Source organism: Natator depressus, chromosome 22 (genome assembly GCF_965152275.1).
Source record: "Natator depressus isolate rNatDep1 chromosome 22, rNatDep2.hap1, whole genome shotgun sequence".
Classification (NCBI taxonomy): domain Eukaryota; kingdom Metazoa; phylum Chordata; order Testudines; family Cheloniidae; genus Natator; species Natator depressus.
In genome coordinates, this window is record NC_134255.1 from 19,218,812 (window position 1) to 19,231,977 (window position 13,166).

General features: G+C 51.6%; 1 protein-coding gene across 6 annotated transcripts in view; it reads right to left on the minus strand.

The window, feature by feature from the left end:
- Positions 1-13,166, minus strand: part of BCL9L (BCL9 like) — a 159,493-nt gene that overhangs the window by 18,873 nt on the left and 127,454 nt on the right. For all 6 annotated transcript variants that reach the window (XM_074936574.1, XM_074936573.1, XM_074936571.1 and 3 more), the window contains one exon: positions 391-769. In XM_074936574.1, the coding sequence (XP_074792675.1) occupies positions 391-691 (301 nt within the window). In that variant the 5' untranslated portion in view covers positions 692-769. The remainder of the gene's footprint in view (positions 1-390; positions 770-13,166) is intronic.

The following is a 13,166-nucleotide window of genomic DNA, read 5'->3' on the forward strand; positions in this document are numbered from 1 at the left end:
AGCATCCTCGCCAACTGCCTCAGAGGATGAATCTCAGGCTGCAGCTCTATAAACACAAGCAGCTTGGAATAAGAGATACTTCATTATTATTTGAAAGGAATCCATATACCAAGGGCCCCACGAAATTCACGGCCATGAAAAACACATCATGGACCGCAAAAATCTGGCCATGAGTGAGCTCACCGTTATTCTAGTCCACCTGAAAGGAGAGAGCAGCCCAATGGTACAGGAGCACAGGCTGAGTAGGGGAGCTCCTAGCTAGCCCACCAGGGGCACTGCAGGATCACAGGCTGCAGGAAAGGCTCTTAGCTGCTCCACACCCAGTTCCCACTAGGATGCGAGGGGCAGTTCAGAGAAAATCTTTCCAAGGCAAAGGTTTTTGAGCATTACCTTTCGATTCCGTGTCCAGTGAGGGGGTGCTGGCTTCCCGCTGCTCTCCTGAGTCCACCGAGATGCTTCGTTCCCGTTTCACTTTGCCCTTCAAAGACCCAAAGTTTGGGACAGCGTTCTGGCTGTTTTTCAGTCCAGAGTTGCCAGGAGAAATCTGATTGGCTTTGCTGCCATGATTTCCCGCCCCTACGCCCTTAGACCCCAGGTTGCAGGTGGGTCCTTGGCTCACATTATGGTGCTGAGACTGGGTGCCGCTGTTACCTGTCTTTCCATGATTGGTCAGTTTATTGTCAGGGTGCATTTGATTGGCTAAAACTTCTGGCAGCGACAGTGGAGGGAGCTCTAAGTCCCTGCTGCTGCTTCCCTTTGGTCAAAACACCTGCAAAAAGAGAAAGCAACCAATAAACCTCTGTGCCCCACATGCCTCCCCCACCACGAGTACCCGTGGGCCTCCCCGCAAGCCATCCAGGGTGCCCACAGCCCAAGTGTCTCCTCCCCTCTTTCCATTGAGGGTGCTTGCACCCCTTGCGCCTGTCCCCAACCCTGACGGAAAGTGCCTGCACCCACACCTACCACGATGAGTAGAGTCATGTGCGGATACAAAGTTTGTATCCATATCTGATCTGCAATCCGCACACATGGTCCATGGGTATCCACATCCCCGCAGATTTGCAGGGTTCTAACTATTAGCAAAGCCCAGCATAGGGATGGACAAATGGGGGAGACTGGACACAAAATTCTACATTCTGGGTCATCCCATGACACCACCTCTTCACCCCCCCAAAATAAGTTTTGAAGGTCTTTTTGCCAGGAATAATGAGATTCACAGTAATATTTTCTAAGTTGCATATTTAAATGTTACACTGGGGACCCAGGAGATCACAGCTGTCACTGTGCTGCATATCTGGCTGTGTGGAACTTCAAGGTGGCAGGATAGAACCAGCCTTCCCAAAGGCAAAAATCAGGCCCTGACCACTTGAGCTAAAGGAGAAACCTCCTTTGCTAGAAGCGGTATAAGATCTATGACACACAGAAAAGCAATTCCACCAAGTAGAGGCATGTACATATACACACCAATTCAGTATGTTATGAATAAAATGGGGCTATTTTCACTCAAAGCTTGTCCTCTCTTGAATGGAAGGACACCCAGCACAATTCTTCCACGCTTTCAGACAGATGTGGACAAATTGGATAAAGTCCAGAGGAGAGCCTCAAAAATGATTAAAGGTCTCTAGAAAACATGCCCTACAAGGAAGGATTGGGGGTGGAAGGGGGGAGAGAGCTTTATTTAGTTTGGAGAAGAGACGACTGAGGGGGGACATGATTAGAGTCTTCAAGTAGGTAACAGGTTGTTATAAAGAGCAGGGTGATAAATTGCTCTCCTTAACCACTGAGGACAGGACAAACCACTGAGGACAGGACAAGAAGCAATGGGTTTAAATTGCACCAAGGGAGATTTAGGTTAGACATTAGGAAAAACTTTCTGTCAGGGTAGTTAAGCACTGTAACAAGTTACCTAGGGAGGCTGTGCATTCTCCGTCATTGGAGGTTTTTAAGAGCAGGTTAGACAAACACCTGTCAGGGATGGTCTACATAATACTTAGTCCTGCCTCAGTGCAGGGAACTGGACTAGACGACCTATCGAGGTCCCTTCCAGTCCTGCATTTCTAAGATTTTGCACGTGTTTCCCAGAGTACAGAACAACTTTGTACAGTGAACAGAAATACAGAGCCCTCAGGGCCTTAGCATCCCAAATTCTACTGCCCATTTCTCAGCCAGTCCCAGCTGTTGCTAGTACTGAAAGAGCCTTTCCGGTGCTTTGCAAAACACATGAGACATGGTGCCTACCAGTCAGCATGTGGTTCAACCTGATGGACAAGGTGTGACAACCCAGCCCACTGAGGGGAGGGATGCAGTGGGAGCAGGAGGTGAGAGGGGGCTGTTCTGAGCAGGAAATAATGAACAAGGCTGAGGGAAGGAGGGGATGGAGGCAGTGGGATGGATGGAGGAATGGGGGGCAGAGAGGTGAGAGACAGGCAGAAATGAGAGCAGGCAGGGGAACCAGCCAGCCAAGCAACAGTCACTGCTCTTGTAGGGGGCAAAGGAGTAGCTTTAGCACCTGCTACAATGGCCTGAGACAGGGATGCTTGATGGATGGGGAAAGCTCCATACCAGCCAGAACTTCCAGCTGGATGTTGTGGTGCAGCATGGGGCTGCCAGGGATAATGGGGTGAGGTCTTCACCAAACCAGACCTTGGGCACAGTTCTCTAGATAGCCCCACAGGATGCTCAGAGGGAAGATGGGAGCGAAGGGCACATATGGGAGGCTGGGGAGCGGTGTGAGAGTGGGGGGGGGTGTTTGTTCAGGAAATGCAGATTCAGCCTTTCAGCAGCATCTATTTGACTTAACAGAGGACTCTTCCCCCCCACACACACACGCACCCTCACCCCTTCGCTGGGGCTCTCCTGTGTCTCTGCCCTGGGATAAAGAGTCTCGCGGTGACTGGAATGAGATGCCAGCTATTTGCTGGGTCCATTATCTGCTCTGGGGAGCCACTGAGCACCACGCACAATTCAGTGGGCTGCCTGGGCAGCTGCAGCCTGCATCCCTCATGGCTTGTCACTGTTCCCTGCATGCAACAGCCAGCAGCTCACTTTAGCAGGGACCAATAACCCCAATGAGGCACATTGGCCATTCCAGCGTAAATGCAGTACCACAATGGGAGGAGAGGAAAAGGCAGGTGCACTCAGAGTCACCTGGGCAGAGGCAGGGGACGCAAGTGTAGGGGAGCGGTGTCTTCCCCTGCCCTGTGCTCCTGACAAACCACCAGCAGTGTGAGATGGCTCCTGCACTTGAGAAAGGAACAGGGCAAAGTGTGTCCAAACTCTCCATGAGAAGTACCCTGCATGCTGTGCCAGGATCTTCCAGAGACACACCCCATGTCCCTCTGCTGTGTTGGCCCTAAAGATACAGACACTCCCCTTCACTCCCTTTTTACTTCCTGGGGGGATCCTCCAGCCAGCTGTTTGTGGAAGCTGCTGTGTTGTTCTCTGCATGTTCAGCTCTGTTAAACTCTCTACCTTATAGAGACCACCCTGCCCACAAAGGAGCTTCCTCCCGCACATAGGCAAAGAGATCATCCCACCACACACAGGGTACCAGCCCTTCTGCCTGGGCTCTGCTGCATGATGCCGGACTGACCTATCCATACACTGAACACAGCTATTTCTGCCAGCCAGGGACCAGAAGCGCTGGGCACCAACCCAAACCCCAGGGCTCTAAATAGAACTCAATCAGCTCAGCAGTGGGATGGATGCCCTTTCTGACCTGCTCAGAGTGGACCTGGGGACACGCAATGGGGAAAAGCCAAGTCCCACTCCACTGCAGCAGGATGTTGGACCTTGAACAAGATGCAACAGAGCAGCCAGTCTGCCTGCTGCAGATCTGTGCTGTCAAAGAGACAGCAACAGCCTCAGGGTCAGGTCAGCCAGGACCCAAACTCAGGCAACCTGCACCAGTTTCCCCATAACCCCTACAAGTCCCGTCTCAGTGTTGTGCCTCAGTTTCCCAATCTGTAAAATGTGGGATCATAGCACCTGCCTTGCCAGTGGGTGTCAGACCAAGGCAGATGGGACTCAGCGCACAGCAGAGAGAGGCTGCAAGTGCAGTGCTGCCACACAACCCACCCAAGCATTTCTAGTTAGTGAAGTGGGATCCCTCCTGCACCAGTAGGCCTATCACTGCTTCCTAACTAGCAAGTCATTAGTGGCTCCCTCCTCCTCCTTATCCCCACACACCTAGCAGAGGGCTCTGCTTTAGCCTAGAGGAAGATGGTGAGCCATGGTGCTGATTAATTTTCACAGCACATAAGGGAGTAGCTAGCCCTTTAAGTGTCAGCCAGTCTTGCTTGCTTGCTCGCTCTCTCTCTCTCTCTCTCTCTCTAGGGACCTATTAATAGCAGCTGGAAAGATCACATCACTCTCTGGATATTTATACCCCTCATTCCACACCAGGAGAGATTTATGTCAGTGCTGCTGTCCCAGTGCCTGGCCAATTGCTCTATCTAACTGCTTCCAGGGGGAGGGGAGCAGAACAGGGAAGGAGACACTGGGAGGATGAGCGAAGAGGAGGAGAAGGTCCATATGGTGTAAACTGCAGCATTAAGCACACAGGCTGCCTGCAGGGAGCCCTCAGCCCCTCTGGAAGCTGCTGTTGCTGCCAGACAGACGGCATTCCAGAAAGCAAGCCCTGCAGCAGTTCCTGCTGCTGGTGGCCTGGAGCCTTTGCCTGCTGCTGTGAGATCCCAGAGAAGCCAGCAGTCTATGCAACAGATTGCACTATGGTCCTGAGGGTCACACACTTGACTTGAGGCTGGGGCTCCACTGGCAGGCAGAGAGATGATGCCATCCTTCCTCTCAGTAGCCATCCCCTCGTGCACAGTATGCAGGATGCTTTGAGATCAGCAGGGTGTCCGAAGTTTCACATAGACACAGCACCTCATTGAAATGGATCTCAAAGTGCTTCACCAAGTACACTCCCAGCAGCACCAGGATGCTGCCAGTTCAGGGAGGTGGGAGAGCACAGTACTGTATGCGTCAGTGATGGGGGAATCGTGGCCAAGGACTGGAGTGTAAACTCCTACTCCTAGGAAATGTGCCTACGCTAGGGGACACTTAATGACCATCCAGGGCAGACAAGAGGCCCTTGGGTTTAAGGCTGAGTACACAAATCACATCCACCAACTAAACTGCTTGTACTTTGCTGGGGGGAGGGGGGGTCTGAGTCAGCCTTGCCAGAACCCAAACCCATGGGTTCTAGAGAGTCTAGGTGCTTGAGACCCACTAACCATTCCATCCAGGCAGGCTTGAAAGTCCCTAGAGACAAGACAAGGAACACATCAAACTGGGAGATTCTCTCATAAAAGTCCCAATGCTTGGAACATTTCCATTGTCCATGGGTGACAAAATCAGTGAGCAGACTGACTTGATCACTATGGATTCTGCTGACAGGCTCCACAGGGGCTGGGGCCTGTGCTGCCAGCTCAAGGGCACAGCTGGCTAGAGAAATGCCCACTGTTCTCACTGCAGTCATTAACCCTCTGGCTGCCCCTCTGAACTGCACAGCACCAGGACAGTGCGCTCGTGATCTGGGCAAGAGTCATCTCTGCCAAGCACAGAAAAAAGGGGGACAGAGCTGCTTGCAAAGACTGGAGACACAGCACAACTACACCAGCACCATCACAGTGGTTACAGGGCTTCTGTGGGCGACGCAGTGAACCTGCTACACAGACAGCACTTTTAGCAATAATAAATCATTAAAATAGTGAAGGGGAAAAGTAATGTTTAAATTAAAAAGTTAACAAAAACTGTTTACATCCTGTATGCACAACAGAGATTCACATACCATGCCCCCCCTCTCCCCCCCGTAGAGGCACTCCAGCCAGGCACAGACAAAGACATTCCCCACAGACAGTGTCCATACCGTACTAAGACACAGAAATTGTCTAAGCAGTAGCCATGGTTTCCTTCCGAGTCTCCCACAGCTTGGACTGTGTGCTTGGAGGGGACCTATCTGCCGTGTTTGGCAGAGGAGTTAGAGAAGACTCTGTTTTCTGCTGTTTATTAGGCCATGCTGCCTTTGGGGCTGGGTTCTCTCTGATCTCAGTGGCATCGAGAGGCCTTTGGATATGAAGTACCCTGTAAATAAGATTTCTCCAGAGCAGAATCCTGGTTCCTCCCAGCCCAGCTCCATTCTAGGGCAATTAGCAAAGCCCCTTCTGGGCCATGCCTAAACTTGGAAAATAGGTCATATTTAGAAACAGGTTAGCTAACGTGTTAACATTAGTGTAGACTAGGCTGGAACAACCCTGGGGGGCCTAGTGACCACCATTGCCAGTGAGCTGCCCCTATTTGCCTAGTCAAGCCATAGCTTCAGAAGATTTCTCTTTAGATCAGGCATTTGTCTCAGTTCTCTCCCCCTTAGTTACAGAATCAGGTGAGTTTGGTGCTCATGAAAGGTTATTACCATCTCCCTCAGCCAAACACAGTACAGATAGCCACACAGCTCTCTGGCGCCTCCTCAATCCTGAAGAGCAGCCCCCCTACCAATTCCAGCCTTGGGCTACCCACACACCACTCTGTCAGTGCCCCTCAATACCAATCAGCAACCCCTGTTATTTCAGCCCCTGGCTCCTGCTTCCCTCAACACTGCCAATCCCCAATCCTGACTCAAGCCCCCCTGATAATCCAGGGTTTCTCTGGGGAGGTTCTCCTACTTACATTCTAACTAAATCTGGCCTCTCTTAGTTTGTGAGATCCAACAGAATTGCAGCCAGAAGTGACTGCTTGCAAGTTTTTACAGTGCCTTAGGCAATAGCAACAGTTGCATCCTGTTGAAGATACATAGAGAGATAAGCCCCTTCCCCCATCAGTCTCTCTGCAGTGAGATGATGGACTTCTCGGTGAAGGGGCAGATGAGAAGCTTAGGGAAATTGTCCAGCAGACATGTCAAAATCCGGGCCATGGAAGATCCATTGAGAAGTGCCTACATGGACCCAGGGAGACAAATGACCCAAAATATTCCTGGAGAGCACACATCAAAGAACGAGCCTGCATAGAAATGTGGCTCCCTTGACAACTAGTGACAAGACAGCAGGTTTAGCAGACACCTTACCCCTACCTGGCAGCTTTAAAGACATCAGCAACTTTTCATTCCTAGTTGTTAAAGCAAGGAGCCAGGACTCCTGGGTTCTATTCCTTGCTCTGCCACTGTCTCGTTGAGTGACCTTGACTAAGACACTTCATGTCTACGTGCCTCAGTGTCGCCATCAGTAAATGGAGATGATAACCTAGTGTGCTAAGGGATAAGTGAAGCTTAATTAATGCCTCTACAGCCTTTTGAGATGCTAAATGCAAAACATTGCAGGCAAGAATTTGGTGCTCTGCACATTCAACAAGCCGCAGATTTAAATCAAAAGACCTTTAGACAGGAAAAAAAAAATAAGCTGGTTTCAATAAGTCTCCTGCAGTCTCAGTCCGATCGATGGAGGAGGAGGAAACTCCAGGCTGAGGAGTGAACCTGACACACTCGAAGTCCCGGAATTGCTAGCTGATATTTCAAGCCACTTGAAACCCTGGTGCGTTCTCGGAGGAGTTTCTGGTGAATCATGCTCCTGCTCAAACTGAAAGGATGATAACACACAGATTCCTGACGCAGCCACAAGAATGCAGAGGCTCCCCTACCCCCTGCCTCCAGAAGGAGCAGGGAAACCACCCAGCAGCCAATCCGCCTGCCCTGCTACTTCCACATTTGAGTGCAGACTGACACCACTGCAGTGCAATCCTTCAGTCACACCAGCCAGCAAGAGGGGAGTGCACGGCACACTGACAGAGCAACAGCGAGAAAGGAAGCAGGGAAAACCAGAATCAAGACAATTAGAGAAGGAAGGAGATTGACCATGTCAGTGACACCTCTCTACCTGTCAGCAAGGAGACACTTGGTCAAGAACTCATAACAGGCCAGAGTAAATCTGGAGTTACATGGGCACAGGTGAAACCAGAACTGGGCTCTCTATGTGCTGTGCTGTCACGCCCCATAGAATGCAAATGCCCAATGAGTGCACACATGGAGAAACAACAAGGAGTCCCGTGGCACCTTAAAGACTAACAGATTTATTTAGAGAGTTCCACAGACTGATTGTGTGCTGTGTAAAAAAGTGCATCCATTTTAAATGTGCTACCTTCTCAATATCACTGATGTCCTTCATTCCTATATCACAAGGCAAGGGGAATAGAAGAGACTGACCTTCCTTCACTATCCATTCATTCTTAAATCTGACAGAATAATGGAAGTGTATTGGACTCACAAGCTCTATAGCAGGATTTAAACAGCCCTTCAGAAAGAACCTAATGCTCTGTTGGATCCTACAGGTTTTTAAGAGTAATTCTGACAGAATCCTATTACACCCATCAGGGCTTTTTCAAAGGGCAGGAACAATACTTTACTTTTCCACAGTGTTATCTGGCCAAGGATCTCAAACCATTTTAAAAGGGATGAACACTCAAACTTCCTCTTCCATCCCCTGCCTAGGGATACATATCCCCCACGTTATAGATTTGGAAACCAAGGCCCAGACAAACTGACAGATTTGTCTAAGAACAAAGGGAATCAGGACAGAGAAGGGACAGAACCTCCCCCTAAATACTGCTTTGCACCTTCCCCATTTCACTGCAGGTTGCTCATGCCATCTGCCCCCAGCAATGGCCAGTCAGCAAAGGAAGCTTCCCCTCTGTGGTTCTCTGACTATAGGAAATGCTACTTCCCTGCTAGAGCATGGCTCTGACCCCCAGGCAGGCAGCTCCCCTTCCTAGTGATTCCCGAAATCAGTTACCTGGTTTGCTGATTGCTTTGGGGTCTCAGCCCATTTGGCAAATCCTCCCTAGCCACCCCACACATGTAAGATGTATAGGGAAGAGTCAGTGCTCCATGCTGTACTCACACACATTGCCCAGCTATTCAATGGGACTTTTACAGGGGGTCATGCAGAGATCAGACAACCCGATTCCCAAAAGGGAGGAGAAGCCAGTAAGAAAGCTGTAGTGATCCCGTTGCCCCATGTATGAGATGCTGCAGCTACCCACTTCCCAGCACTACAGGCGTGCAGTGATAGGGAGCTCAGGCAAAAAAGCCATGAATATCTAAGGCACTTGCTGACTATTCAGGCCTGGGGAGCTTTGATTTCCTTTGAGGCAGGAGCTCTCCCGCAGTGTGTGTCGGAACAGGCCAGAGTCACAAGCTGCTGTTGGGAGCCAGCTGCCCATTCCCAGCATCTGGTAAACATCTCAGAGCTCTTAGGTTGCAAGGGGAGGTACTGGCACTGCTCAGTCAGAGCTGGGCCTCGCAGAGAACAGAGCACCAGCATGGCTGGGCTCAGGCAGAGCAGGTCCTGGTAGGGGAAATACTCATGAACATTAACCACCTTTCCGCCCCGCCCCCCCCCACCCCCCGCGCAAAGTGCCCAATGAACATTCCCAGCCCCAGATCCTGTTACTCAGAATCTCCTGAGACCTTGTCCTTCCACCAGCACCCTATTCTGCTACCCAAAAAATCCCAGGACCTCAGCCTAGTCCTCATTCTCTGTTACTTAGACAATTCCGTGGGACCCCCTGAGTCGCCATGACATGCAGCTCCTTAGTGGGGGCAAGAGCATTGATGAGATCTGGACTGCAGCATGTAAGGGGAAAGCTGCAGATTCCCTATTTGAACCACTCTCCCATGTGACGTTGCCAGCCCTGGCGCAGCTCTGCAGTCCAGCCCCCCTTTGCCCAGCCACTACATAAGACAACAGGATCCCCTTATGCAATTCTCACCATGCCTGTGTACTGATGTCATTGCTGCTACTGGAGCAGTGACCTGCTGTGGAAGTCTGCAGCCTCTGGCTTTTGCTCTGGGTGTGGACCTCTGTCCCCCACCACTCTTAACCATCCCAAGGGTGCAGGGCTCTTGGGCAAGACCTTGAAACCCCAGCTCATCATTGCTCTCCCATGGGTGCTATGTGAGAGCCAAGGCTGGGCTTCGTCTGTGTGCCGTGCACATGCCTGATGCACCTACCTCTGGGGTGGAGAGTGTTTCAGCAGGGCTGCATATAGAGTTTATGAAACATTTTGGGATCCTTCAGGATTAAACAAAATACTATGATCCTGGGACTCCACGGAGTGGCCAGTGAGAGGGGCCACAGGCAGGAGAAGGCAGGTCAGATTCCCATGCAGAGGGCAGGCATCAGGAGCAGTCTGCAGACCCACATTTACCAGGATCAGGATCCAGGCCTGGATGCTGGTAGGCCACTAATACTGCCAACTCCCTACCTGTTGCTTTAACACCTTAACCACTGTCCCTTTGTGTGGCAGCAATGTTCTTTCTACATGCCCATTGTGCACTGGCCCTTGAAAGCATGAGTGCTCCCATCCTGAAAGGGAGCAGCACAGGTGCTTTTACACACATTTACCAGCTACAGCTGGGCAGGCCGAAGGATTAGTCTTTAGGGGAAGAAATTCCAGCTAGAGAGCAGGAAGGGCAGCTGCGAAGAGCAGGTCCTGGGGTGTGGAGCCTCTAGATCTAAACCCAATAGGAGAATGGAAGCCATTACCATCTCATGGCTAGCTGGTGCCCTCTGTTCAAACATACCATGTGATGGGTTGTTCACCCCACACCAGAAAGGAAGGGGTTAAAAGCAGCATAGGGAAGCAGTGCAGGGATCAGCCAATCGGAGAGAGCCTGCAGAGAGCAGTCAATCAGGGTCCAGCGGGCTCACATAAAAGAGAGCTGCAGGGACAGAGACAGTCAGCTGCTGCAGGGAGCCTAAGGAGTAAGGACTGTGTTCCTAGTGGGCTGCAGGAATGGTAGCACCTTGGACAGAGCAGTTGCTGGCAGGGACTGAGGGAGCGTCTGGCTGGCTGAAAGCCCTGAGAAGAGGATGAAGAAGGTGCTGGTGGCACAGGGAAGCGGCCCAGGGAATAGAAGCAACATTGAGTGAGGCAGCAGGAGGCTGCTATCTACAAGGTCCCTGGGTTGGGACCCAGAGTACTGAATGGGCTTGGGTCACCCCCCCACCCCCCACTGGGGAAGTGGCTGGACTGTCGAACTAAGATACTTCTCCCTCCCTCCCACACCCCCAACCCCGGAAGTGTGAAGAAACAGATGGTGATACAGCTGGAGGGCCGAATCATGAAGAGAATGCTGCGGTAATTGGACTGAGCCTGGTTTGCAAGTGGAGACAACGATGGGAGAGGCACCACCTGGAGAGGGCACACCGGCTGACGGAGCTAATCCTGGTAACAGACAGCAGGAGGCGCCGCTCCGGTGAGTGGACTTTGTCACACAGCACTTGGCACTAACTGATCCTTTTCAGCAGAGATGGCAATGACTGAATGTGCCACGGTGCTCTGAGTCCTAAAGGGGGCCTGTTGAGGGCAGAGGAAGTTCCTCCTCTCCACATCCCTCACCTGCAGGCCCCCCAGTACCAGGCAAGGAATGGGGAAAAACCTGGGCATTTTGTGACAAGGCTATGCACTGCCAAGGATGGGATGAGAAAGACGGCAATGGAGAGGCCCTCGAGAGGCCCTCCCAGTCCAGCTGCTCGAGGTTCGGCCAGGCCAGGTGTTGCCAAGACAGTGTAGGCCTGTGGTGCCCAGCAGGTGTCTGCACTGCATGAGAAGGGAGTGCTGGCCTCCCCATCATCCCCGAAGGCTCCTGTCCTCAGCAAATCCACCCCCCCCCCATTCCCCTCTCCCCCCAAGATCACACCTGGCTCCCTATTCAAGAGGAGCTCCATCCAGTACTTCACTCCCCATGCCAAAGGCTGAACAAAGAAACATCCGGTACCCGGCACCATGCCCTGCAGGCCCTACATAGCCACGTGGCTTTCCAAAGGAGTCCCTGGGTATCTCAGACAGCAGGCCTCTGTACAATACAACACCAACAGCCTGTATCACAGGCACCACAGCTATCTCTTAGTGCCAGCAGCTCAAGGGTGAATGCGATTTTAGCCCAGGCTGCTCACCTGATTTGGGAGGTCAGGGAGGAACCAGTGTACACACTTCACCTTGAATGGTCCCTTGAAATGTGTGTTAACTACTTATGCTAAACAATCTGTTCCACTTTGTAATTTGCTATGACACTCTTGTCTCCCAGACCTGAAGAAGAGCTCTGTGTAAGCTCAGAAGCTTGTCTCTCTCACCAACAGAAGTTGGCCCAATAAAAGATAATACCTCACCCACCTGGTCTCTCTAGATTCTCCTAGAGGCAGCTCTGACAATCACCAGCAGCAGCCAATGGGGTGGGTCATCTGCTTTATAAGCGAACTTGCTTCCTCAGGTTTCAGAGTAGTAGCCGTATCTGTATCTGTAGCCGTATCCGTTAGTCTGTATCCGCAAAAAGAAAAGGAGTACTTGTGGCACCTTAGAGACTAACCAATTTATTTGAGCATAAGCTTTTGTGATGCATGTAGTGCATCCGATGAAGTGAGCTGTAGCTCACAAAACCTTATGCTCAAATAAATTGGTTAGTCTCTAAGGTGCCACAAGTACTCCTTTTCTTCTTGCTTCCGCAGTGTCTCCTTCTAACGTTCCTCCTCTCCACACCCCTCTCCTGCACGCAGCCTGGGTGCAGAGGGCTCCACGGGGTCTACGGCACTGCTAGCTGCCATCACTCCGTCACCTGAGAATCAGAGGGGTTCAGGAAGTGCCAGTGACTCACCCGAGACTCAGCCTCATCCCCTGGGGGTAGGGGGATACAGACTAGCTCAGGTATTACCTAGTAACATAAAATGCAGAGCTCCCAGCACCTAGCCTCCAGCCCAATGTGCCTGGGGCAGGGTAGGGCAGGACTCCCACACAGGGCACAGACTCTTAAAGGGAACATACAATACTTCCCTCAGCCCCAAGAAGGGAAGGGAACAATCACAGTTTACATTTTTGTAGCTCCTTTTCAGCAGAGAGTCTCACGGTGCTGCACTCATGAGGGAAGCAGCTATCATCCCCTTTGGCCAGAGAAGGGCTTAAGTCAGTGCCAGGCCTGTAATACCCAGGAGTCCTGACTCCCTTTCCTGAGCCCCTCCCTGCTCTAAAAATAAGGCCAGTCTCTCCCACAACAGTCCCACCTCCCAAAGGTCAGCAGCCTCAGAGCAGGCTACTAAGCTCAGTTCTCCCAGGGCTCACACACGGGGCATTACAGTGTCTGCACAGTGTCAGAGAATGCAGGCCAGGCCTCTTACACCTCA